This window comes from Octopus sinensis, linkage group LG5, assembly GCF_006345805.1.
Source record: "Octopus sinensis linkage group LG5, ASM634580v1, whole genome shotgun sequence".
Lineage (NCBI taxonomy): Eukaryota > Metazoa > Mollusca > Cephalopoda > Octopoda > Octopodidae > Octopus > Octopus sinensis.
In genome coordinates, this window is record NC_043001.1 from 87,453,312 (window position 1) to 87,477,884 (window position 24,573).

The 24,573-nt window shown below is 35.7% G+C and overlaps 1 protein-coding gene across 1 annotated transcript in view; it reads left to right on the forward strand.

Annotated features, from left to right (window-relative positions):
• LOC115211971 overlaps nt 1-24,573 on the forward strand; it is a 26,297-nt gene extending 1,724 nt beyond the window's left edge. The window contains exons 2-6 of the mRNA XM_029780744.2: nt 6,564-6,748; nt 11,160-11,392; nt 15,594-15,732; nt 18,847-19,212; nt 23,262-24,573. Of these exons, the coding sequence (XP_029636604.1) occupies nt 6,604-6,748; nt 11,160-11,392; nt 15,594-15,732; nt 18,847-19,212; nt 23,262-24,181 (1,803 nt within the window). The 5' untranslated portion in view covers nt 6,564-6,603 and the 3' untranslated portion in view covers nt 24,182-24,573. The remainder of the gene's footprint in view (nt 1-6,563; nt 6,749-11,159; nt 11,393-15,593; nt 15,733-18,846; nt 19,213-23,261) is intronic.

The window sequence follows — 24,573 nt, forward strand, 5'->3', positions numbered from 1 at the left end:
TCGGATTCTCCGTTATCGAAAACCTCGGAATTCTCTGAGAAAAAAAAATTCCGAAAGCTCGGTTTGTGTGTGTGTGTGTTTGTGTGTGTGTCATCCAACCTAGTGTTTTCAAGTTCAGTTTCACTCTGAGTCTTCTATTTCAACTTCTAACCAAAATTTAGGTTATATTTGATAGACAAAGTGAAAGCAGCTCGTATGTATGTGTGTGTGTGTCTGAGTATACACAAATATATGTATATATAAACGCGGAGTTGGTGAAACAGGGACAGCTGAAGAAGGGGAATGTTCCTTGTGTTGTATGTCTTGTTTCTCTGTTTTTTTCCATGTTTGAAAAAAAGTTCGTTTCTATGTTTTTGTTTTTATGTTTTCTCATTGTGTTCAACGTTTTTTTGATGTCCTGTGTCCATATATGCATGTATATATACATATATATGTATGTATATATGTATATATATGTGTGTGTGTGTGTGCGGTTTAAGGGCACAAAAATAGAGTTGCTCTTACCTTGAATTCCAAACAGGTACTGCTAACAGATCGTTCAGTTTCCAGCACAATATGTACATATACATAAAATATATGTATCTCCATTACATATACATATATACATACATACATGCATATATATATATATATATATATATATTTGCAGGGTGTTTGGGATAAAATTGATGATTTTCATGTCCCCTTTTTTTTTTCAAGAACAAAGACATTGGAGAGCATAAAGATTAGAATTGTAGTTGAGAGAATGTTAGCTGACACGGAGGACTGGAAACCATCTGAATATTGGAAAAGAATCACCCCTATCATGATGATTTGTGCTGGGTTGTCTACTCCTCAATCCTCTGTGAACACTGTAAAGGCTGTTAAACATGGCATAGACATCATGAACACCAAGTTTCCCCAAACTGTGATGGTCTTTGGGTGTGTCTCCAATGAGGGTGACATCATGCTTCCCAACAATTTTTAACAGGGCCTTAGGTTCAATTTAGATGTGAATGTGATGCTGCTGGAGACCTTGCTCAATTTCTGGCAAGAGAGGGTTGCTGCTGGAGGGCCATATGTGTAGCAGCAGGATTTGGGTCCTTGTCATACCACCAGAAAGGGTTAGAAGTAGTTGCCAGAGAATTTCTACAACTTTACCAGCTCCAATTTCTGTCCTTCTAATTATCTTGATTGTAATTCCTCAGATTACTATGTGTGGGATGCAGTTGAAAAAGACAGCAACCTGAGGCTGAGCTGGTGTTCAAGATGGAGGAGGTGATTGAAAATCTTCCCAGGGATACATTGAAGAATACATGCACCAGGTTCTGGAGCCATCTTGAGGCCATGGAAGAACTGACAGTAACTACTTCAAGTAAACTATTATCTCCCAACCATGATGTTGTTTTGTTGTGAGTTCTTAGGAAATTCAAGGGATGATCACAGTGTGAAAACAGTTCCTGTCTGTATTTGTGAGCCACCATATATGACTGGTGGCAGGTTGTCCTCGTGTTATGCCATCTTGCTGCAAGATGCCCACAGACATGATCGAGTGCTACGAGGAAGCTGCTGGATTCTGGAACAGATGTCACCTGGAATTCACCATTGCCCTCCAGTTAGCCAGGTTGTGACCTTAGCACTACTGGTGTCAGACCTTTCTGCCTTGGGTGGCCCTACCAGGGACTTGAAGCCAATGCATGTTACTGATCTCCAGAAGCTGGATGTCTTTGATTTCTTCTGTATTTGTCGCCTTCTTCAACTTTGTATCTCAGAATGTAATTTGAACTGAAAGCTTTAAGCTTGCTGAGGTTCTTCACCTCTTGAGGAAACTCTTCTGACGAGGAGACTACAGTGATTTGGTCACATGTTGCAGCCCGCCCCCCATAACAAACTCATCTGGAAGACGATAGTTGCAGGTCCTCCCCTGGGTTAGCATAAGTAGAGAGGCAGTCAGCTGAAGATGTAATTCACTACAGTCAAAGCAGATATGGGACTCATTTCTAGCTCTCAAGTCTTTGGTGTGTGTTGCAGAATCAGCCACTGACAGACATGCGTGGACTACCTTGATCCATGATGTGGTGAACTCAATGGGAATCAGTTTAACCCCTCCTGGGTGAAATCTGTCAAAAGACATGAGAAGAACCATAATGTAGTTGATATTTTTTTATTTATATGTATATGCATATATACATATACATGTATGCATATATATATATGCATATATATATATATATATATATATATAATATATATATGCATATATATAATATATATATATATATATGCATATATATATATGCATTATATATATGCATATATATATGCATATATTATATATATATATATAATGCATATATATAATGCATATATATATATGCATATATATATGCATATATATATATGCATATATATATATATTATATATATATATGCATATATATATATGCATATATATATGCATATATATTATATGCATATTATATATATATAATATATGCATAATATATATAATATATATATATATACATACATATAGATGCATATATATATATATGCATATATATATATATGCATATATATATATATATATATATGCATATACATATATGCATATATAATATGCATATATATATATATGCATATATATATATGCATATATAATATATATGCATATATATATATGCATATATATATATATATATATATGCATATATATTATATATATATATATATATGCATATATATATATATATATATATATATATATATGCATATATATATACATACATATAGATGCATATATATATACATACAGATGCTTTTATATATATATATGTATATATATATGCATATATATATATGCATATATATATATATATGCAATATATATATACATACATATAGATGCATATATATATACATACAGATGCTTTTATATATATATAGTATATATATATGCATATATATATAGCATATATATATATAATATATATATATATGCATATATATATACATACAGATGCATATATATATATAGATATATATATATATATATATATATATATATGCATATATATATATATATATATATATATATATATAATATATATATATATGCATATATATATACATACAGATGCATATATATATACATACATATATATATATATACATACATATATATATATATATATATATATATATATATATATACTAGCTGGTGTACCCAGTAATTCCTGGAATTACTGTCTTCTCAAGCATAGTTTGTTGGCCAATGATTGAAGGGTACTCTTAAATGGGCCAGTTATGCTACACTGGCATAGGCCATGGTTACAGTCTCATTTGGCTTGCTGGGTCTTCTCAAGCACAGCATATCTCTAAAGATCTCGGTCTCTTGTCATTGCCTCCGTGTGACCTAATCTTCAAAGGTCGTGCTTCACCACCTCATCCCAGGTCTTCTTGGGTCTACCTCTTCCACAGGTGCTTTCCACTGTTAGGGTGTGACACTTTTTACACAGCTGTCCTCATCAATTTGCAGCACATGACTATACCAGCACAGTCGTCTCTCTTGCACACCACATCTGATGCTTCTTATATTCAACTTTTCTCTCAGGGAACTTACACTCTGTCATGTATGCACATTGACATTACACATCCAGTGGAGCATACTAGCTTCATTTCTTGCAATCTTGCGTGCGTCCTCAGTAGTCACAGCCCATGTTTCACTGCTGCGTAGTATGGCTGTTCGCACACATGCATCATACAGTCTTACCTTTCACTCTGAGCAAAAACCCTTTGCTACAAGCAGAGGTAGGATCTCTCTGAACTTTGCCCAGGCTATTTTTTTCCCCTGCATGTGATGGAAGCTGTTTTCTGCACATTTTCGGTGTTTATTGCTTCTGTGCATTTGCCACACACAAAAACTAGTTTCACAGTTAGCACCTCTTATGTGTCCATAGCTTACACCTGGGTACATCTTATGGAGTTTCTACTTATGCCTTTTCTACAGATTGAGTATAGATATGTATACATACGTATGTGTATATATATATATATATATATGCACATATATTCATGTAGATATACATGTGTGTACATATATACATACATACATACATATATATATATATATAATATATATATATATATATATATAGGGCATCCAGCTGTAGAAACACTGCCAGATCAGACTGGAGCCTGGTGCAGCCTCCTGGTTTTCCAGACCCCAGTCGAACCGTCCAACCCATGCTAGCATGGAAAATGGACGTTAAACGATGATGATGATGATGTTGATGATATATATGTAGTTGACAGATGAGATACAGATTTTCTCTATATAGAAGACATTTAGTAGTGCTCAAAAGATTCACAGTTACACTCCAATGTCTTTACAGGGGATCATTCCACAAGGTAAAGTAAGGCTATAAGGGGCATCACTGGTCACAAAGCATTTCTACAATATATATCTGTGTGTGAGTGTGTGACGCCATGATAGATCATTAGCTACTACACACATTTTTTTTCTCTCCTTGTTTTTTCTGTGTACCTTTCTGTAGAAGAGCGTAGGCGCGAAACGTAAAAGACTTTTTCTATTCCTGAGCGCTATACTAATACATCTGTTTGTTTGTACACCACCTGCCTTTGTCTTTTGTTTATTTTCGTAAACTTTCCCTTTATATATATATATATATATATATTATATATATAGCCTGAGTATAAATTTAGTAAAGTGAACTTATTCGTAGCAGATGTTCTCTTGACATCGTTCACACACACCTAACTAAGCTCAGAATTTACATCCCAAATTGTTATCTAAAGTTGTGAAAATTAAAAGTAATTCAAATTTAATGTGTTCTTGTAACAATAAATTTCCGGGGCTAGAAATATTGTGGAAAATGTGAAATTCTTTGAGTAGGCATGTATTTTATGTGAAATCTGTTATGAACCCGAGTGATGAAATCTGCAATGAGCTCGAGTGATGAAATCTGGGATGAGCCTGAGTGACGCTGAAGAACTGGTGTCACCTCTGGTATATATATATGTGTGTGTGTGTGTGTGTGTGTGGTCATAGGGAAATATTACCTTACTTGGAGACAAGTGAGGGTTGTTAACAAGAAGAATGTCTGGCATACAAATTCTGCCTCAATGAAACCCATCTAACCCATGTAAACATAGAAAAATGGACGTTAAAACAATGATAATGATGATGATGATGATGATAAATTAGAGATATATACTCTGGTCTTTAGATCTCCTCTAACATATGACTTTAGTCTTTCAAATTAGTTACAAATGAGGTTAGTTGAGCTTGTTAATGTATATCTAATTACAATTAGATACAGTTTAAAAGAGAGAGAGAGAGAGAGAGTACAGTCATTAACTTCTTTGAAAATCTGTAGCTAAGAATCGCAGACAACGTTTATTGTGAATCCAATTGTGGACAAGGATTTTACCCTTGAACTCACTGGACACATGATTTATTTATATCTTTTGTAAAGAATCTCTCATTCTTTTGTCCATTAAAGTTTTTGTAAAGAACCTCCCTCTCTTTCTCCTCTCTCTTTTTTGTTCTTTAATCATCATCATCATCATCATCGTTTAACGTCCGCTTTCCATGTTAGCATGGGTTGGACGGTTCAACTGGGGTCTGGGAAGCCAGGAGGCTGCACCAGGCCCAGTCTGATCTGGCAGTGTTTCTACAGCTGGATGCCCTTCCTAATGCCAACCACTCCATGAGTGTAGTGGGTGCTTTTTACATGCCAGCAGCACAGGTGCCAGGCAAGGCTGGCAACGGCCACGATCGGATGGTGCTTTAATGATTTTGTAAATAATTTTTTAAACTCAATCATGACTATTTGAATATTTTTAAGGTAACATTTCAATGTTTGTCACTGTTATTTCAGATATTTAATGCCCTCTTTTGCTTTCACCTTTTGGAACATATTGATTATATTCAGCAAGCTAGAGCACTTTCCAATATCATATATATTTATACACACACCTACATATATATGTGTGTGTATGTTACTTCATTGCTTCCTCAACTCTCTTTCTTTCTCTCTTTCTCTCTCTCACTTCCTCTGATATATGTATGTGTGTGTGTGTGTGTGTTGTGTGTGTGTGTGTGTGTGTGTGTGTATTAGGTTGTTTCACATGAAATGTCGTATTTGAAAGGTAACAATAAAATGTTTCAGAAGTGTTAGAGAACTGACCATGTTCGTTTATGACATTTAACCAACGTTTCTTTATATCATATATTCCATCTTTAAAAAGAAATTCATCTTTTGTTGTGATAAATTGTCCGAATGCTTCAATTACCTCTTCTCTATTTAATAATATTTTATTGCTTATGAAAAGCTCAAAATGCTTAAATAAGTGATGATCAGTAGGAGAGAGATCAGGGGAATAGGGGGGATGTTGCAAAATCTCATTATTCAAGCTTTGCAACTTTTGAACTGTAGCTTGGTAAGTAAACTTTTTAACCACATAGCCATGTTTCAACTTGTTGTTCCCATGGTGCAAATTGAATCTAGGTGAAAGCCAGGATCCTCATCTCTTTTTTCTCACTTTTATGTTTTTTACAGTCTTTGCACTGTGACTGCTGTTGTTTGCAGAAAGAAACTGATGATGACAATGAAGAAGATGGAGAAGGTGATTTGCTTGAAGTATTTGACTGCGGTGATATACATCGCTCTTCTACCTAAAGTTAATAGCCAAAATGGTGGAAATACAAATGTTATCAGACCTGATGTTACTGAAAGTATTACATGTATGTATACATTACTTTGATAATTACTTTTGTTTTGGTATTAATTTGTTAATTTATGCTGATGGTTCATGTAGGATTTGTGTATTTAAGATTAGATAGTTGATGAGAAGTAAAATTAAACCCTCAGGCGAGGTTTACTATCAGGTCATTAAGAATGAAATGTCTAATTTTCTTATGCACCAAGTTTGACAGTCACTAACTTTAATGACAATTCTTTGTTTTACAACATTGAAGAGTTACATCATCACTTTTCAAAATGCAATTCATAGGTTTTCTCTTGAAAATCAATTTTTGTGAACCCATGGATAAATAAAAAATTTATGTTGTTTATGAATATGAGTTCCGTTGTGAAACCAATGCATCAATAAGGTGTTTGGTGAAGATGTGGCAAATGAGCGGACTGTATGTTGATGGTCTGACAAGTTCCAGTCTGGTGACTTTACTCTTGAAAATCAGCCTCGTGGTATACCTGAGACCAAGGTGGATAATGAGGAGCTGGGACCTGTAGTGGAGGTAGATACATCTCAAACTATGCATAAGTTAGCAGCAATGTTCGATGTTTTGATTCCAACTGTACTGGGCCATCTGAAATAAATCAGCAAGGTAAAGAAGCTGGACAAGTAGGTACCACACCAACTGAATGAACATCAAATGACACGTCGTCTTGAAACTTGCAGTTCTTTGCTGTCACAGCATAAAAGCGAACCATTTTTGCATCATATTGTTTTGTGTGATGGAAAATGGATTCTTTTCAACAATAGCAAGTGTTCTGCACAGTGGTTGGATAGAGACAAAGTGCCAAAACACAATCAAAAAAAGAATATTCACCACAAAAATCGAATGCCTATTTGACGGTCTAGCACTGGTGTCAGCCATTACAGCTTCATGAGACCTGATAAGTCAATTACAGTGGATGTATACATCAACCAAGTGGATGAAATAATGAATGTGTTTGCAATTAAACAACTGAGATTAGTCAATAGAGACAGGCCAAGTCTCTTGTAAAACATGCTCGACCACATGTTGCACAAAGAACGCTACTCAAATTACAAGAACTGAACTTGAAAGTACTCTGTCATCCACCATATTCACCAGACTTTAAACCAACTGATTATCATGTTTTCCAGGCTTTAGACAACTTTTTGCAAGGAAAAAACTTCAAACCTGAAGAAGATGCAAAAATATCTATTGCGATTTCATCACCTCTTGCTCTCCAGAATTCTTTGCTGCTGGCATAAATAAGCTGCTGATAAAATGGCAAAATTGTGTCAATAATTTAGGTGCATACTTTGATTAACTGCATTGCTTTTTGTTGAGATGAACTAAAATAAACTTTCTGTTCAAAATTGGACATTTCATTCTTAATGACATGATATTTTTCGTCTTATGTTCTGTCTTCATACTTTCATTATATTTCTGTTGAAAAATGCTGCCTTTGTCTCAACTTATTTTGAAAATAAAGAAGAATTTAGTAAAGTAACTTTTTCATTATTGAGCTGGTGTTTCAACAAAAGCTAACATGAAACTTTGATGGAAGGTTTTAATTTAGATCATTTTAAAACAGAGTTTGTATCATTTAACCATGGATGCTCTTAGATAGCTTGGCATAAAAAAAGGGGTTAATATCCTGTTTATCTAATTAATTTGTATCTACAGATTAATTACTATTTTCTATCTTGTTATATCTAGTACAAGTCTACAAATTTGTAGGGTTGGAGGATATGGTCAAGTATTTCTCTCCCAGTATTTGTTATTATGTACATGGTGATGTTCCTTTAGAATAATAAAAGGTAAAGTTAGGTTTAGTAGGATATATATATTATATATATATATATATATATATATATATATATATATACAGTTGCGGTCAAAATGTTCAGAACGGCATTGTTTTCGTCAGAAAAGTAGGTATAAGTTTTTATCAAAGTTGTTTTATATTCTATAATTTTCACAGACAGTAAATGCGATATTATTTGTTATTGTTATTGGTGTAATTTAAGAGGATAATACAAAAGTTATGGATGATTTAGTGATTTACTGCAAAACCCATGGCGGCCAAAATGATCAGAACAGTTGCTTTTACTCCGTGTTTTAGTATATTTAACCGTGAACTCTAATGTTTTGAATTTGTTTACATGACGGTTCGTTTACTAAACATTAGTAAGAATATTTGCAGTGTACTTTGTTAATATAATGCCACTTACTCCGTTACCAATTCGTCAGCAGATTATTAAGCTTCGAAAGAAGGATAATTTCAGTATTGGATCTATTGCAAAGATTGTTAACAAGTCAAAAAGTGTTGTACACGGTATTCTTAAGGTCTACGATGATTGTGGTTCGTGTGAATCAAGAAAATTTACAGGTAGGCCAAGAAAAACGACCAAGAGAGAAGATCGTGCTATGGTAAAGTTGGTTAAAAAGGACAGATTTAAAACTGCTGCTGCTGTTTCTCGGAAAATGAGCATTGTATTGAAGAAAACTTTATCTCGAAAAACTGTATCTCGTCGTTTAGTTGAACATGACCTACAAGCAAGAGCACCTGCAGTGAAGCCACTGATCAGCTCCAAGAATAAAAAGTGTCGTCTTACCTTTGCAACCAAACATGTGTTGTGGTCTCAAGAAAAATGGCAAACGATGCATTTCAGTGATGAATCTAAGTTTATGTTATTTGGCTCAGATGGGAAAAGTAGGTGAAAAATTGTTACCTAAATGCCTTAAGACTAGTGTTAAATTCGGTGGAGAAAGTGTCATGGTTTGGGGTATGATATCTGGAGATGGTGTGGGCCCTTTGGTGCAATTACATGAAAAGGTAAATGCAGGAGTTTATAAACAACTTGTAAAAGATCATGTCTTGCCTGTGCTGAGAAATTTAACTAAGCGACCACCCATATTCATGCAGGACAATGCCCCATGTCACAAGGCTAAGGTGGTCATGAACTTCCTCAAGGCTGAAAAGGTTATTGTTATGGATTGGCCTGCTCAAAGCCCAGATCTCAATCCTATTGAAAATGTGTGGAATATTCTAGGAGAACATTCAAAAGCCAGAAATCCTAAAACAACTGAGCAATTATGGAATGCCCTTCAGGAAGAATGGAATAAGATCACCCAGCAAGAAATTGAAAATTTAATTTCCTCATGCAGTCGAAGATGTCAGAGTGTGATTGAAGCCAAAGGGCTTCACACTAAATATTAAATAATTCCAGTATTCTCTGTCATTTTTGATTATTTTGTTATTTTTTCAACCGTTCTGATCATTTTGGCCACCATGGGTTTTGCAGTAAATCACTAAATCATCCATAACTTTTGTATTATCCTCTCAAATTACACCAAAATCTCAGACAATAACAATTAATATTGTATTTATTGTCTGTGAAAATTATAGAATATGAAACTACTTTGATAAAAAAGTATATCTACTTTTCTGACGAAAACAATGCCGTTCTGAACATTTTGGCCGCAACTGTATATATATATATGTACACCTATATATATATAGTGACTTACATGAATACTATGACTTCAATGATTCTGCATGCCACTTCTCTCCAGGGGCACTGTACTACCGGTAATATTTTGTTAATTTGCTGGCTTTAAATTTCCCTTAAATGTCCCTTGGAAAGGGATGGCCTCCTCTGCTGATGTTGGGAGATATGTACCCAGCGACACTGACTAATAATTTACCATATTGATATGAAAAGGCATGAACTCCACCACAGTAACTTAACACTCTTCCACATCAACCTGAAGAGGCAGGCTGTTGTTACTTAACTCTAGGTGTGCTCTAATCAAGCAGACCTATGATTAATAGCATTCCTGCCCTCCTGTCTTTTTCCTACAGTATAGTCCCCTTCTCTTGTAAAAGTTGGTCCTTGTGAATTGTTACAAAGAAATTGATATTTTCATTTAATTTTGTCCACTTTATAGAGAACACAGGATCCCATTATCCAACATATTATTTTTAAGATAGTTGGTTTTATTTCCAGAAGATCAAGCAACCATGCAGAGGCTCCTTTACTCCAGTATGCTAACATAGTACTCCACCATACTGACATGTATTCAATCATACCACTTAACTGGTTTTCTTCATATACTTTATACAAAGGTGAAGAGTGGTACATCTATGATCTTATCAGTTGTGAGAATCACAGAACCCCATACAATAGTTGGTCAAATACCTTTTATGCAGCTGACTCCGATGGTGATAGTATCAATGTATTATTGATATGATGGGTTACTTGATTTTGAAATTAGGGACTAAAACTAGAGTTCACTATACCCTTTTAATATACCAGAAGAAATATGATTTTCTCTTAAGAAAGAAATCGGTCTTCTAGCCATTTATAAGTTATTGTTTGATTTTTATTTAAATTTTGTATTCCATTCTTATAAATTTATATTTGTTAAATTTCAGATTATTTAGACAAAAGCCAAGATTGTAATGGTAATATCCAAGAAGTGTCCAACCAAGTCATCATAACTGCTCCAGGTGGAGCAAATGGCAATTCAGTGCCTTCCTCCTGTACCATTACTCTACGTAGTGCTACTTTGAAGCCCACTATATTTCAGCTAAATATCCAGACAGTGGTCTTGGAGTGTTCAATGAACTTCTACATTTTTGATGGGACTGAAGAACAAACAACATTGGTAAGTTTTAACTCTTTCAAATTTAATTATCCCAGCTAATACACCTTAGAATCATTTTTTTTTCTTCTGACAAAAAATTATTGATGTTAATTATAATGCAATGTATGTTCTAACTAATCTGTGCATGAAAACATAATAAGCATCATGAAGTGAGAAAGAGTGAATGACTCATATAAATCTTCCTTAAGATGACTTGAATTAAAAATATCAGTCATTGATTAGAAGCTCTATACAGCGCTGACATTGGTGGTATCAACAATGGAGGTCAGTAGTCTTCTCTGACAAGAGCGAGTACTGTATTTCCACCTCGGATGGCAGAGTGAGCATGTGGTGTAGGAGAGGGTGTATGCTACAGAGCCACATGTGTCATGGAGAGAGACGTGTGGGGTGGCCAAAGCATCATGACTTGGAGTGCTATTGGCCTGAATCAGAGAATTGGGACCATGTGTCCCAAAATGTTGGTACAAACAGAGGGAATGACATCACAGTGTAGTGCTACATTGACCAGATCCTAAGACCTCTCATCATGCCCTTCTTCGTGTGTCACCATAGCCACATGTTCCAGCAGGACAATGCTCCCTCCCACATGGCCAGGGTCACCGTGGGCTTCCTGCACCAACACAACATCAGAACCAAGCCATGGCCAGCTCTCAGCCCAGATTTGAACCCAATTGAATACCAGTGCGATGAAACCCAGAGACGGCTGAACCAGGTGGTCCCAAGGATGACAACTCATGTGGGACTGGAGGCAGCTTTCCTCGGGGTGTAGGCACAAGTGCCATTGGCTTTTGTGAACTGCCTCATGCACTCCATGTAACACCCAGTGAGGGCATACATGGTATTGAACATGTTATGCCCTACAATCTCGATGTGCTGGATCCACCCACTACCAGATTGCATGGCAGTGACCCATAGATTGTGGTCATAGTGCATCCAAGAAATTGACTTCATCAGATTCATCAAAATTTATCGCTGATATAATGAAATTAAAACATATTTCAGTCACACACATCTCACATTTCTTTCGCAGTTCAGTGTATATCTTTTTTTTTTTAAATTATATTTAAAACATATTTTAAATTATATTTATAACATTTATATTTTATATCATATTATTTATAATATTAATAATATTATATTATTTATAATATTATTTTATATTATATTATTTATAACATTTATATTTTATATTGATTTATATTTTAAATTATATTTATAACATTTATATTTTATATCATATTATTTATAATATTAATAATATTATATTATTTATAATATTATTTTATATTATATTATTTATAACATTTATATTTTATATTGATTTATATTTTAAATTATATTTATAACATTTATATTTTATATCATATTATTTATAATATTAATAATATTATATTATTTATAATATTATTTTATATTATATTATTTATAACATTTATATTTTATATTGATTTATATTTTAAATTATATTTAAAACATTTGATTCTTTACCTAGTGTAAAAAAGTCCACCTAGGTAGTATTGGTTATGCAGTCTTAGGAAAAAACATATCTGAAGACTATAGTCCTTGTTATAAACTTGTTACCTCTTCTATCTTGAAAGTTGTTAGACTCTACCATATGTATATTTACATAGACATGGTAGTCTAACTCCTCTGTGGTAGTTTCTCTGAACCCCATTGCTAATATATATAATTAGCAAAGAAATTAGCTGACAGAATTGTTAGTAAGTTGTGCAAACTTTTGAGTGGTATATTCTCTGTCTTTATGTTCTGAGTTCAATTTCCACCAAGGTCAACTTCGCCTTTCATTTTTTTTTTTTTTTTTGAGTTGATTTACCAGTTGAGTACTAGCACTCCATCAGTTATGATGATGAGGGTTCCAGTTAAGCTGATTAACAGAACAGCCTGCTCATGAAATTGTACCACCATGCATTTTGGGAGGAAAAACCCAGCGTCTACTTACTCCCTCCACAACACTAATCTCAAAAAGTCTTCGTGTGAACATGACCTGGGCATTATTGTCGACAGCGATTTGCATTGGACAAAACACATCGCTAAAATTGCCAAGAAGGTTGAGGGTGTCTTGGCATCACTCACCAAGTCCTTTGTGAGCCGCTCTCTGGCTATCTATCTGCGGCTTTATATAGCTATTGTGCAGCCTCACCTTGAATTTGCATCACCGGTCTGGAACCCCTATCTTGCCCATGATATTAATTATCTGGAAGCTGTTCAGTGACATTCAACCAAGAGAATACCCTCCATCAGGCATCTGCCATATTCTGAACGCCTTACTTCCCTGGGCATGGACACATTGAAACTCCGACATCTGGCAGCTGACTTGGCAGACACCCATAAAATTATTAACCATCTTACAAACAATAACTCTGAGCACCTTTTCAAACTCCACCTATCTAACACCCGTGGACATGTTTACAAAGTCAGAAAACAGTGCAGCTCCCATGACTTTCAGAAACATTTTTTCACACTAAGAGTTGCTGAAGCATGGAACAGACTGCCGGCATCAGTTGTTAGTTGTCGGAGCACTGCATCCTTCAAAACTTCCATGCTTTCTGAGATTCGCCAACACTACACCTGATTTTCTCCCCTCCATACACACGCAAGCATGTATCTGACTCATACACTGTTCGCTTTTCAGACATTTGTACATCACTGCATATGCTTTATATGCACTTTTGACAAGTTGTGGTGCACCTGAGCACTGTATACAATAATTTCATTATTACTATTTATTTTAAGTGGCTGAGCACTCCGCAGATACATATACTCTTAACATAGTCCTCGGAGAGATTTGGCATGACAGAATGTGTCTAGGCTGGCCCTTTGAATTACAGGTACAACTCATTTTTGCTAGCTGAGTGAACTGGAGCAAAATGAAATAAAATGTTTTGCTCAAGGACAAAACACATTGCTGGGAATTGAATTGATGACCTTATGATCATGAACCAAGCCATCATCACCATTGTTCGACCGTGGTCGAGACAATGGAATTTACCATGCTATGCCAGACTTCATGGTCCATCATAGCATTACGGAGGGCCTGTTGCTGGATGCCTGTATCCCTGGAGATTACATCAGGGTAGGAGAGTGTGCGCCCTCTGGTATTGCGAGTAGATGGCTTCCAGAGAAGAGTAGAAATTGCCTCGTTTTCAGCTCTACAACAATGTCCAGCAAACTGGACTCTCCTACCTTTCACAAGAGATGACACAGGTGGTAGTTTCCTATATATTTGCACTTTGGTTGGATGATGCTTCCACGAGAGATTTTGAGCTCTCATAAAAAGGCGAGTGTAGGTTCAATCCAACCAAGTACCCTAACCACTAAGCCACACACCTTCATACCAATTGAGCAGTGGGGGCATTGTAATCAACTTCCCTGCTCCCCCAAAATTGCTGGCCTTCTACCAAAATTTGAAACCAATATTTATAATTAGCATTACTACATTCCTCCTATTTCTATGTGTACTAACATCTCTAAGTCTTGCCAGCTGAGATGAATATGTTTTGCTAAAGAGATCTTACAAGAATGAAACATGCCTGTTACTTTTACCAGTTGGTTTTAAAGGCAAAATCCATTCCTTACGGCATTATCTTTATTTTCCTAAAAATTTGGATTAGCTGATAATATTGAAATTATCTCCTTTGCTTGTTGCTGTTAAACACTCCTTCAACCATGGGAGTTTATTTTTTCGTCTAGTTGCAAAGACAATCTCACTTAATTGAAGCTTTTCAGCTACTTTATTACATATATAAAACTCCATGATATGTCTTCTATCTTTTATTTGCCTTAAAGTGTTTAGCTGAACAAATCCACACCAGTACATATTTTTAAGCCTGGTACTTATTCAATTGGGTTTTTTTACTGAACTGCAAAGTTACAGGAACAAAAGCAAACCAACACTTGTTGTCAAGCAGGGAACAAATATCACATAAAAACACTATATGCACACAGGTTTCATTAGAATTTTCACCACATTTCCAAACAAAAACTGCATGCGTGCATGCATCAGCTCACAGTCTCCTACTTCATAGCTATCTGTCACATGCGCTAGTGTGGATATGTCCCCTGTCTCCCGCTAGATTATCCTACAGTGGAATTGAACTTGAAATGCTGTGGTTATGAAGTGAGCTCTTTCACCACAGTCACACCTGTATCTCTAAGTAAGATATTTTGTTTGTATTTTCAGAAAAGTTACAGCTGTCATACCAAATTGACAGTTCCAATACAACTGGTAACTACTGGCAACACAGTTTCATTTCGTCTCATTCGACCGTCAACTGGAAGTGCTAGATATGACATCAGAATTATAGCACAGACTATTAATGGTACGTTGATATTTCATGTCATTGTAGTTGCTGTTTTTGCTGTTTAACCCAAGGTTAGCCCTGTCTTAGTAGACCTATTATCAAAGGTATTCCAGTCATGACCATCTCATCTTAAGTTTCAGATATAGTATATCATTCAATGTTTTTTTTTACCTTTTCCAAGATGATAAACTGTAAATTGAGTGAGGTTTGGTTGATATTTCTAGCAGGTTGATTGACTATTAGGGGCTACTTCACATTGTTGTTGATGTTGGTATTGTTTGTGGTAGAGGTGGTGTTTGTAGTGTTAGTGTTGGTGGTGGTGATGTTTGACATGTTGGTGTTGTGTTAGAGTTGTTAGTGCTCAATGGTTTTTGTGTGTTCTGCAGGTCAGACTTGATCTAGCAGACTTATCCATTTAAAATATTCCAGTCATCATCGCCTTTATTCAGATTCAGTTTATTCCAGATCTACAGTAGACAATTTAGCCTTTCTTATTGTTGTTCTTATTACTGTGCAGTCCAGGTTCGTGATGATTTAACAAACCTAAAATCTCATCGGACCATCCCACTTTTATTCAGCATGAACATACCCAGGACTCATTCAATGTCTTTCTTGGTTCCTATTTTCTTTATACCAGATCATCTCTGATCTAATTGACCAATAATCAAAGCTATTCCTGTCAAGATCATCTCATAGTTTATCTTAGTCAATATTATCCAATAGGTCCTTTTGAAGACAGTAGCATGTGATTTGAGGCAGATTTTGCTGTTATTTGATACAAGTCAAGTCAAACAATTTGCCCATAAAGCAGCATGGCCTTGAGGTTTCTATTTCACTATGTTTAGACTATATCTTTATTATCTGTGATCTTTACTTTTAAATCTGCCGTGATAGATTCAGTGAAACTATAAATATTGTTTGAGTTTAAAAATGGGTACATGAGCTCCTAGCTTTTCAAATAGGTGGTATTGTACTGACAGAACCGTTAGCACGCCGGGCGAAATGCGTAGCCGTATTTCATCTGCTGTTACATTCTGAGTTCAAATTCCGCCGAGATCGACTTTGCCTTTCATCCTTTCGGGGTCAATTAAATAAGTACCAGTTACGCACTGGGGTCAATATAATCAACTTAATCTGTTTGTCTGTCCTTGTTTGTTCCCTCTGTGTTTAGCCCCTTGTGGGTAGTAAAGAAATAGGTATTGTACTGACTGAAGTAATCCATTAGGATGGGTATCATTACTTGGGAATGATGTGACTGAATCTTGAAGTATGTTATAACTACAACAATTGGGCTATGAATTGCTGGGTGATTGGGTTGATGCTTTAGCTTGACATTTTTTTAATAGAAAAATCAGAAGTGTTTGTTTGGTATCCTGTATCTTGTACAGTTGGTTCCACTTTACTTAATCCTTTCGTTACTATATTTCTGACCAAAATACACCCCTCATGAGTTTCAATTAAATTCTAAAATAATCATGAATCTAGGCTTGTTTCATTAAATAACTGTAACTTTTTTACTTATCAACATATTAATGTGATATTTGGAACATAATTAAAGAAAGGGTTCTTAATCAATTCTATTGCATAACTTTTGTCTCAAAGTGACTTTAATTACAGGTAAATCCAGGTAAATTGAGCAAAAGGTAAAAATATTAAAATTTTGTTTAAACATCACCATAGAAAATGAATCATCAGCTAATATTCAAATGGGTATGCAACAAAATTTTGATAAAGAAGAATTGTGCACATCACTATATCATCAGTTGAATTTAATGCACAACGGGTGTACCATAAAGGTGGAATAAACTGAAATATTGGAATCCACCGTAAGTTTGACCCAACTAAAGAAATCGGTCAAAAAATAATATACGGCCCTGGTTATGGTATGGAAGTGATAAATTCCAGACCACATCGTTCCCTAGGCCATGCTGACTAACATTATTTTCCCTGTATAAAAACTAAATCCACGCAGTACCCAGTATTTGCTTCACAAATTTTCCGAAATTTGAACCCCCATTTTGTGTTTGTTTACAATCTGCGTAAGTTTGTTTCCGCATTGATCGCTTTAAACAATAACTTCCAGACCACATCATACCCTAAGCCATGCTGACTAACATTAGTTTCCCTGTATAAAAACTAAATCCACAACAGTACCCAGTATTTGTTTCACAAATTTTCCAATTCGGAATCAATGCTTGATAACATGAAACTCCTATCTATTTTCAAAGTTGAAGAAAAATCGATGCCGAAAAAAATGTGGAAAAAAATCTCCCAAAATTCAGGGAATTAAAATTACACGTCGATTTTTGTACAAAACTGTAGATGAACTGTTTACGAAGCATAATCACGTGTTTTCATGAATGTACTAAAGAGATTTGCTCTGATATTCTCATTTAAATATAAATAGGTAAATTCGGGCGGTTTGGTCACATTAACCAAAATTTTTTTCGGGCGGCTTTGGGCGGTTTGGTAACGAAAGGGTTAATGTGAAAGTATTAGTGATCTTGGCCTTCAAACGGTTAAATAGTAATATCTATGCTATTAGATAGAGAATAAATCATAAAAGAAAAGGCCGAATCTCTTAAAGAATATATATACTTTTTTATATCTGTTGAAATACAAATATGTTTTATGAAATTTTGGATAATATTTTTACACCTTTTGTATCTTGCAAAAATACCTAACTCTGCAAAAGAGAAAAAAACAAAATTTTTCAAATGGTAAACCTCTAAAATTGAAGATAAAAGGATCCATATAATTCTGAAAATTCTGGAATAATCAATTTGAACATATATAGCTAAAAAGTATAAATTCTGAAGTATGTCTGCAAGTATCCAACATCTCAGACCTTTTGTTGTGCAAGTCTTGAAATAAAATGATAAACTTCTCACTTGCACATAATTTACCAGTTGGCCAAATGCTATTTTGGAAGATATTCAAAATGCCATGTAGTGGTACTGAACCTGAATCCACCTGGTTGTGGAATGAAACTCTTAATCTCACAGCCAAGCATATGCACGTGCACACACACACACACACACTCGCACTTGCACAAGTAAGATTTTTTTCTTTAGGAAGATTGCCAAAGAATGTTGCTTAACAAACCTTTGTTTTTTTTTTTCCATGTTTCAGACCCTACGTCTGGAGGTGGTGGAGGTATTGACCATGGTGTATTGGACCCTGACAAAAGTTATCTCCGAAAGTTTTCAACTGACACCATCATAATCCTAATATCTGTTGCTTATCTCGTAGCCATTTTAATATGTATTATTATTTTAATTGTACGCTGCGTGAGATCTTCAAGGGAAGAGAAGAAATATTCAGAACGGCCTCTAGCCTACAATAATTATGGTTTAACGCCTGCCACTTCAGTGAATTCATCAGTTATGAGTGTATATGCCACTAAACCATCCTCAGATATTAAATCTATTGGTAGAAACAAGTCATTCAGGTCAAGAATGGCCAATTCCACTGAGGACACTGACAGCGTTTTTGAAGGTAATTCCTTTTTTTTGTGTGTGTGTGTGTGTGTGTCTTTCTTTTAAATGCTTTCTTGTAAATTTATTACTGATGTAACGGTAATGGAATTATTTTTAAGTGGACAGGTTGCAGTTGTCAGGCAAAAGCTTGATGAATTTTTTTTTCACAAGATGGAATATGTCAGAGTTGTGTGAAGGAACAACTGAAGCTGAGAATGAAGAAAAAAGAAGATTCTCAGAAAACAGTGTAGTGAAATAATCATTGACTGGTTGGCGTGGTTACAACTACTGATCTGACGTGTTGAGTGCAAGGATATGTAATAACATAGAAATGAGATTGGATTGTTGAAGTTATTGAATTTTGTAACTGAATGAGTGGTATAAGTTCCTGCAACAAGTTGATTTTAGTTATGAGGTGGTATCAGAAATTTCTTGGACTAGTTATGTTTAATAAAAAAACAACTTATTTACTTAAATTTTAACATCATCTCCTTTGAAATAGTTACCTCATGCAGCAGTACACCAGTTCCTGCCATTTTTGGAATCTGGCCTGGAAATGTTGTTTTCCATAAAGAAATTGAGGACCTTTGCAGTTCCTTTTGATCTCAACAATGATGTTAAAACGGTGACCTTTGAGCTGCATTTCCATCTTGAAGAAGAGATGGAAGTCTACAAGTGGTAAATCTGACAAATAGGGTGGGTGTGAAAGCGACACCATGTTGTTTTTGGCAAGAAACTCACGAGTGAGAAGAATTTAGTGGCAGGGCGGGCACATTGTCGCCATGAAGAATCCAATTCTTTGCGCTCCACAGATCTGGTTGCTTTTACTAAATATCTTCCCTCAAATACTTCAAAACATCATAGTTTGATTGTAAGTCTGACCCTGGGGGATGAATTCTCAATGCATAATACTACGGATGTCCAAAAAAAAATAGTGATGAGCATGTTCTTGATTGTACTGTGGCTCTGTTGTGCCTTCTTCAGTCATGGAGATAATGGGTTCTTCCATTGTGATGACTGCTGCTTTGTCTCAGGGTTGTACTTGTAGAACCAACTCTCATCACCAGTGATGAGCCACGACATGAAAGATGGGCCATCAGTGGCACACTGATGGAAATCTTGACAGACTTCAATGTGATGTTCTTCTGTTCAATGATCATCAGGCAGGGGACAGACTTGGCAGAGACACACTGCATGTTTGATTCAGATGTTAGGATTGCCTGCACAGACCCATACAACAGACCGACAACATCATTGTTGTTGATTGTCCTCCAACTATACTCATGCACAAGCTGATGAATTTTCTCCAAATTTATGGCAGGTCTCCCAGATCATTCATTGTCTTCCTGGGACCTTCTGTTTTTGAAGCACCTGTGCAACATTGCGTTCAACCCATTGCCTCATTGCCATAAGCTTGCCAAAGCATGTTCAATGTCTCTGTAGCAGACTTACCAAGTGTAACTCAAAATTTCATGTTAGCTCTTTGTTCCAACTTCCTGTCCATGACAAAATCAGACTACAGCATTCATGTGATCACAAAATCACAAATTTCACAAGTTGTGAAATAAACACAGCAATGTCACTCAGCATACAGCCTCATGATGGTTACTACTACCTCTCACTGTACATACAACTGTGTGCTGCCATCTGTTGACATGCTACCGAAGTAGTTGGGGAACTTTTTCATACCACCTCGTATGTTATGACCACCAGTCAGTTACCTGACAATTTATCTATATATAGGCATAGGAGTGGCTGTGTGGTAAGTAGCTTGCTTACCAACCACATGGCTCTGGGTTCAGTCCTACTGCATGACACCTTGGGCAAGTGTCTTCTACTATAGCCTCGGGCCAACCAAAGCCTTGTGAGTGGATTTGGTAGCTGGAAACTGAAAGAAGCCCATCATATATATGTATTATATATATATATATATATATATGTGTGTATGTTTGTGTGCCTGTGTTTGTCCCCCCAACATCGCTTGACACCCGATGCTGGTGTGTTTATGTCCCCATAACTTAGTGGTTTGGCAAAAGGGACCAATAGAATAAGTACTAGGCTTACAAAGAATAAGTCCTGGGGTCAATTTGCTCGACTAAAGGCAGTGCTTCCGCATGGCCACAGTCAAATGATTGAAACAAGCAAAAGTGTAGAGTAAAGAGTATATACCAAATAGTTTTTGAAAGAAAAGGTGCCAAAGACAAAATTATTAATGACATTCCAATAGGTTGTTTCTCCATTTGCTAGGTCTATTGTGTTTTCATTAATCAGCCTGATAAAAACAAATTCTTAATGTATTCACCTGAGTCTTGAATGGCTAGCTGCTTGCTGATGTCATCAATTCCTGACAAGATCTTCTTCGAGTGTTTACACTTGCTTTTATGTCTGAACACTGTAATTTTGGGTTCAATTCCTGGGCAGTGAGTTAGTGTTTGTGACTCTGCCACTATTCCTGCTACAGGTGACAAAAAGGAAAAGAAATATATTCTATAATATTAGGTAAAATATGGACATTAACTGGTAGCATCAATGGTACTTTTTGTGATGGAAGGGTCAGTACTGGGATCTTTTTGGTTTGAACGGCAGTTTTTAACATAATTTCTCGGTAACTAAAAAATTTTAAACTTCGTATACTGGTAGAATGTGTTTATAAAACATCTTTTTCTCTTGGCTTTATTGAGAAAATTCTATAGTTTATAAATTATTTGTTGTTTTTTTTCTTCAATTTCTGCAATTTCAACCAATCAGTGACGTCTATTGAGTTAAAAAGCATTCTGTGCTGTATGAATATGTCCCTCGTTTAAGAAACAGATTGGGTTTATTTACATTTGTGAAGAAAAAAAGATACCCTGCCCCCACCCCTAACTCTAACCCTAAAAGAGATTGAAATGCAATAGATCGATTCTAGGGTCATAATTATGGGTGACAATTTCAAATGACGGCTCTAGAAAAAACTGCCATTCAAACTGAAAAGATCCCAGTACTGTTTGGGTTCAGTACTGTTTGAGCATGTCGATACCAATGTGATCTCCAATGAACATTTGATGAAGTGGGAGCACCATGGGTGAAATGATCTAGATGTTTGCTACAAAATGAATTCCACAAAAAGCTCCCATGACTATGTCACGGTGTTAACAGCAATGTTAGGCATACCACCTATCTATACTGAGTTAGGTATAAAGAAGACTAGCAAGGCCCAGATCACAGTAATGTTTGTTGTAATGATCTAATGGTGACATCTCCATTAAAGACAAAAGCATTTTATACAGGAGGCACAATGGCCCAGTGGTTAGGGCAGCGGACTCGCAGTTTCGATTCCCAGACCGGACGTTGTGAGTGTTTCTTGAGTGAAAACACCTAAAGCTCCACGAGGCTCTGGCAGGGGGTGGTGGCGATCCCTGCTGTACTCAAACGGCGGTGCATCAGCATGGCCGCAGCTCTGAGCTGAAACTTTAAAACAAAAAAAAAACAGGAGTTATTTTTGCTTCCTAGATATCTCAGTAGCACTAAGAGTGACCTGACAACACACACACACACACACACACACACACACATTTTGTATATATCATCATTGTCACCACTATTATAACATTTATATTTTCATACTTATTTGACTTCTTACAGCCAAATGCTCTTTTTCTTGCTAACCCTCATCTGTTTCCAAACAAGGTAATGTTTTCTCCTCGTGTCAGAGTGTTTTCCCTGGATATTGTAAACTGCTTCACTTGTGAGGCCTTGATGCTTGCTTAGAATTAGCACATAATATTAAAACAATGAGACAGCACATATCCATACATATTTTGAGTGGTAGGCTTAACCCATCATTTGGTTTAACGTCATCTCATGGTATGTCAGATGTTTTTAGTGGAATATTTAATATAGTTATAGTGTGTATGTTTGTATGTATTTATATTTGTATATGTAGTAAATAAGAAGTATACACTGTAGAATCTCTGATTATATATAATTATATCTGTATTTAACAACATATAATACTGTTGTTGAGAACAATTGTGTCTGTGAGCAGATTGTAATGTATTTCTTAATTTTTTAAATTTTTTGTTGAAGCAATGCAATCAAACATGAAGGCACAGCTAAATGCACCCTCTTCTTACTCAAGTTCTTACAATAACCCATCCTACCAACGGACACCTCCTACTAAAAGAATGTCTGGTCGAAGAGCTGCCTTCCAGAATGAAGCATCTGCTGCTGTCCGTACATCAAGAGGTCACAGAAGAAACCATGAGACTGCTGTCAAAGAAGTAAACAAACCCGTTGAGTCTGTGAAATCATCTGTATCACAACAAATACAGACAGATTTATATGATGACGACGATGGTGGTGAGGTGACAAGTGAAGTTGAGTTGGCTTCAACTGGGATGAACACTGACCCAGAAATGACTGATCATGGTATTCAATGTGAGGTTGAAACTAGTGATGATATCATCAATTCAGATGAAGTTAATGCGATTTCTAAGCAGGCATTTGAATACCTGAAGCAGCACAAACATTTACAAAGCCCTTCATTGTCACATCCTCATGGCACAGTGAGTGATGATGAGATGGGGCAGAAGTATGAACATAATCGATACTACTATCCTGCACAGCAGGGTCTGCATGGCTCCCCAGCCATGCATCGCTTTGCTCATCCCATGGAGCAATATGGCTCTCCTGAACCACACACTCTTCATTTTGATCCTGCTTTAAGACAGACGAATATTACTCCACCCAGTTACATGTTAAGGGCCAATGGTTATGGACCACAAAGAGGTCCTAAGCCACCAGTTCTGACTGACTTGGAGGACCGATACATACCAGTCTATTCTTATTTAGTAAACCGAGGCTACAAAATTCCTGAATCTGACAAAAATGCTTCTGGAAGCTCAGCAACAGGAACAAGCCATCATTCAGATTTGAGAATGGTTCAGACAGATGATTCCGATTTCTCTGCAAATTTGGATAGTGGTGTTGAACTGATGAAAAGATGAAATATAAATATGAACAACAACAAAAATGAGAAGTTGTAAAATCACTTTATGGACAGCTAAATACACACACGCACACACTCACATTCATATATATATTCGAACTTTTGTATATATTATCCAATCATGCACAGGTGCCTTTATTTTATTTGCATACATATCTTTGGACTAGTATTGAACTATCAAATTTCTGTTGTAACATCCACATTCTTATAATCCTGAAGTATATATATATATATATATATATATATATATATATATATATATAATGTAATATTTTAATGCTGAGGCTTCCTACCACCATCACTTAGTTTACTCTGTGAAATCATATTTTATATATTGAGTGCCCTTTTCTCCCTTTTTGTTAATTTACTTGTGTGTGTATGTGTATAAAT